The 4,727-nt window shown below is 32.9% G+C and overlaps 1 protein-coding gene across 1 annotated transcript in view; it reads right to left on the bottom strand.

The window, feature by feature from the left end:
• The window catches only part of LOC107744955 (FERM, RhoGEF and pleckstrin domain-containing protein 1-like), a 123,190-nt gene that overhangs the window by 42,680 nt on the left and 75,783 nt on the right, over positions 1-4,727 (bottom strand). The window contains exons 4-6 of the mRNA XM_016558782.1: positions 4,279-4,321; positions 4,119-4,197; positions 734-831 (exon numbers count right to left, since the gene is read on the bottom strand). Of these exons, the coding sequence (XP_016414268.1) occupies positions 734-831; positions 4,119-4,197; positions 4,279-4,321 (220 nt within the window). The remainder of the gene's footprint in view (positions 1-733; positions 832-4,118; positions 4,198-4,278; positions 4,322-4,727) is intronic.

Below are 4,727 nucleotides of genomic sequence, written 5' to 3'. Positions count from 1 at the left end.
AACGACGACAGCGAACAAGAGGGAGAATGTGAGCGGTGTGCGCTCAGGCGCTGCGGCTGCCGTTCTCAGCGCCGTCAAAATAAAAGTCCGGCCTCGAACACATCAGAAAAACTTGCCAAATACCAAATATCGGCCGATATATCGGCCTTGGCGATATATTGGTCGACCACTACTTATTCATACTGCTTTTGCGATGGAGACAGATCATAATTCTGTGTGTTCAACGCTTTTATTGTCCTAAATACAATTATTGACCTTTTTTCAGATCCCTAATGCTTTTGATTGTGTTTGACTGTGTGAATTGTGCCACAATCCTGTGTGTTCAACGCTTTTATTGTCCTAAATACAATTATTGACCTTTTTTCAGATCCCTAATGCTTTTGATTGTGTTTGTGTGAATTGTGCCACAATTGTCAAACAGAATCCAATGAAAGTGCAAGACGACCATATTGAGCTAACAATGAAACTCCAATGCATCTATTATAGAATTTAATAATTGATTATCATCATTATAATAGTATGCAATGCATTATGTATTATTTCTTATCCAAAATACAATTCCTGACCTATTTTCAGTTAAATATCGGCCAAATCCAGCTCTCTAATTACTTTAAAGGCAGATGCACAAATTGAACCATGCATCTTATTTCATAAAGAATCATAATCAAATCGAATCCATGTCAGAGTGAATATTTATATTCCTAGTGCTGGTCAAATATCTTGAATGTCTTACATTGCACTATATGAGAGACCAGCAGGGCGGCACTGCTTTCATTACAGGTCAAACGTCCACAGGCCAGGTCATGCTTGATCTGCAAGGCGAAAAGATACCTGTCGACAGAGAACGGGACATAATTAGACCAATTTAGAAGAGAGACTGAATCAGAATGACAGGCAGTAAATCAATATAAAGGTTTCAGTACAGTGACAGATGCTTATTGATAGAATTACAGGCAATTTAAGGTGTGCAACAATTACACAACTGATTTCAATAGTCTGACTTTAGCAAAAATATAAGCTAAAACATTATTTTACTAATTAGGTAAGTTTATTGGGTAAGTGTCCATTTTTAATTGGATTTAACTGTTTTTAATCAATATTTTCTGGTATTTTCATGAAAAGGGCTTGTGAAGGTTAGCCTGACTTCAGTCTTGCTTTAATAGCATTTCATGATGCTAAATGCAGCCGTGAACTATAAAGAGACTTTCAAATTGAGTTTGGCAGCGTTTCTCTCTCAGTATGTCCATCTGTTATTGTGATGCTGCCAAACACAATAAAATCATTATTCAGTTGATTATATGATCAAACAGGACTCACAGCTTAACAACTGGGACATCAGTTTTGCTGTTGTCTCAAGTTACATAAAGCGAGATGTTAATCTGTTTGTTTTTGTTAATTTGTTAATCTGATCATTTGTTTTGTGTCCTTAAAGTTCTATACAAAAATAAAATAAAATGAAATGAAGCATCATCAAATGTGAAGTATTTAATTCACTGGATTATCAAATAACAGGCATTTCCACATGGTTATGTAAGCTATTTTTTACTGAATTTCCAGCAAAAATAACTATATAATGATTTAAACCGTGACTGTGATATAAAATTACTCACACCATGAATTATGATTTTGGTGAAACCGCCCACTCTTCTGCCTGGCTAAACCTCTCTTCCTTCAAAACAGTGTTTTTGTTAACTAAAACTATTTTAAAATGTTTTCTTTAATAGAAATTAAGATGGAATAAAATTTAAATATTAGACTTAAAATATAAATATTAGACTTAAAAACAAGTTCAATTTGAAGTATTAAAAATACTAACTAAAATAAAAATTAAGCTAAATAGAACTATTAAAAAACTAATAAAAATGACAAAACACTAACAAAATTACAAAAACTGTAAAATTAAAATCAATTAAAACATGGTGAAAATATAAAAATAAGAATCCATTCAAAATTTTACTGAACACTACAATAGTATATAAATAATACCAATGTTATTTTAGTATCACCGAGATTCTATTAAAGATTTTATAATTTCCTTTTTCATTTAAATTTTTAAGTTAAATCTTCATTCACTTTGAATTTTGTGGTGTTTATGGGTTTAATTTTATGTGTGTTTGTATAGTTTTTATTCTTTTTTATTTCAGTTTTGGATCCAGTTATTTTAGTACATCAAGTTAAGCTGAATGAAAATAAGAAATGTTAAGTTTTTTATATTTCAGTTAATGTTTGTTTTATTTTAATTAATGAACATGCTTTTTTTTAGGTTTCAGTTTTAACTTAAATTAACTACAGTAACCCTGGATAATCCTAAAATAACACTTCATAAACACTGTCAAACATTTAAAATTTAAAATAAAATAAATAAAATCTTCAGTTTTCAACTACAAGTTCTTCGTTCTCTTCAGTTCATGCAGTGGGTTTTCTAACCAATTTCCAAAATGTTCAAGTAAGATATCAGCTATGTTTACATAATCCATCAAAAAGATTTTTACAGCTTGAAGTGTTTTGCAAAGGCAAAATGTCCTTGGACGAACGTTTCAGGTTTGGCGGTAATATAATATGCAGCCATCAGAGGAAAATCCAAAACTCTTTCTCTACTGCCAACAGCTACTGATAGTCCGGCCAGAACAGCGTGTCGCTCTGAGAAAACACAGAGACTCCAGGAAACCTGGGAGACCCAAATACAGTCTTATTCTGCATCAGATTTTCTCTCACAGAACCTCTTGTTCTCTTGAATGATGCCTGACATTCTAAAGCCGACAGGGAAATGTGCCACAAGTCATTCTGCTGGTGAACGTGTTGTAAAATTCATTACGCTTGTCAGGCAATGGCGTGCCGACACAATCAGCCGCAGAACATTAACATGCAGTTCGCCCATAAATAAATCATTTGTTAGGGACATTACAGCGCCTGAAAGCTGTTTCATGATTTACAGGCCACTTCATTCACTTTTCTACACGAGATGCATCATATTTATATTGAGTGATTGAGGCCACATTACAACCAAACTGAATGAATGTCTCCAACATTCATGTACTGAGCCTTTATTTATTGAAATGCAAACTGTAATATTTATTAATGACCTATAATATCTATCTTTTTTTATAAGAGGACATGGTCTAGAACAAAATAAAATACTATGAAGTCTGACTAAATATTACAGTATATCACAGTATGAGAAATTTTATGATAGCGGTCATTTTTTGTTCAGATATTTTTGATGGAAATTCAATGGAAAAAAAGCTTATTATTGACTATAATAAAAAAATTATAACATGCATTTTATCACAATGTGATTTGAATTATATTCTTAAAAGTATATTAAAATGTACATATAAACACACATACTTCTACATGAATAAATAAATAAGTTTATTTAGAAGTACTTAAAAATACTAATATAGAATTTAAAGAAAAAATAATAAATTAAATCTAAAAATACTAAAATAAATGCTAATTCAAAATATTATTATTACAGTAGTATATAAATAATGCAAATATTACAATATAAATAATATATTACTATATAAATAATATTAAAATATAAATAATGCTAATTCAGTCAGGACCACTCTGTTGATTAAGACTATAGTAGAGGTCCTAAACATTATTATGGCGGCAGGCTTTGCTCTGAAGAGTTCAGATTCAGAGCTGTCCACAAGCAAAACTCACTGAGGTTTGCAACCCACGAAGCCTAATGCAATTACCAGAATTTTTTTAATGTGGAACAGATATAAAATTCCATTCAGGAAAGTGATACAGGTCTGTAAATGAGACTGGACAAGATTAAGCAACGATTAGCTGATAGATGATTTCCGTGGACAAGACGCTAAGTGATCATGTGCCTGTACAAGGAGGAGTTGGGGATGGAGGAGGGTAAGCGCATGTCTGTGCAACAGACTAAGGCAACTGTGAGTACGGACTTATAAATCTTATTTAATTGTAGTGGGAGGAGTTACAATCAGCTGAGCTGTCACGCCGTGGTCTGCCTGAACTACGTTTGAGCTTCATTCATCACTCAAATTATTAAAATAATTTTAATATTCTTTAATGGTATAAGCATGAGTTTGCAAGTGGTAGTTATGTAAAAGGCTTTAAATGAATAGCACAAATGGCACCTGGTCAGCTCTTCTAACAGCTGCGTGTGATCAGGAGGGAAGAACTTCACCACGAACCGCAGGATGGTGTTCTTGGGTCCTGCAGACGGAGAAACACGATGCTGTCAGATCGTCATGTTCACTAGATCGAATCAAATATCAGTAACACCAGGATACGTACGTCTGATTTGTTTTAGAATCGGCTTCAGCAGATCCAACCACACCTGAGAAGAGAGTGAAACAAAACAAAACAACAGAAACACTTTGAATCATATTTCTTTAATGCAGCATATATACACAATATACAGTTTTATTAGTTACATTTACAATTGACATTTCTCTTAAAGTGTTTTCTGAGCTTGTTGCAATGCATTCTGGGATTGTCTTATCCATGACACTTAGGGCCTGTTTACACCTGGTCATTACATGTGTTTTCACTGATCGGATATCTATCTGATTTGTTAAAACGTTTCCATTTACACTTGGCCACATAAACGTGTCGTCGCAAAACGGATATAAATCCGATCTTCAATTCCCGCGTTATATTTAAATTTAACTGAGTTCACGTCAACGAAATCAAAAGATAAGCGCTGCATTTTATTAATTATCAGCTCATTTCAAGATCAAAGA

This window comes from Sinocyclocheilus rhinocerous, unplaced genomic scaffold (assembly GCF_001515625.1).
Source record: "Sinocyclocheilus rhinocerous isolate Xijiao unplaced genomic scaffold, SAMN03320098_v1.1 scaffold1039, whole genome shotgun sequence".
Lineage (NCBI taxonomy): Eukaryota > Metazoa > Chordata > Actinopteri > Cypriniformes > Cyprinidae > Sinocyclocheilus > Sinocyclocheilus rhinocerous.
The sequence above is the reverse complement of the archived record's forward strand: the minus strand, read 5'-3'. Positions and strand labels throughout refer to the sequence as shown.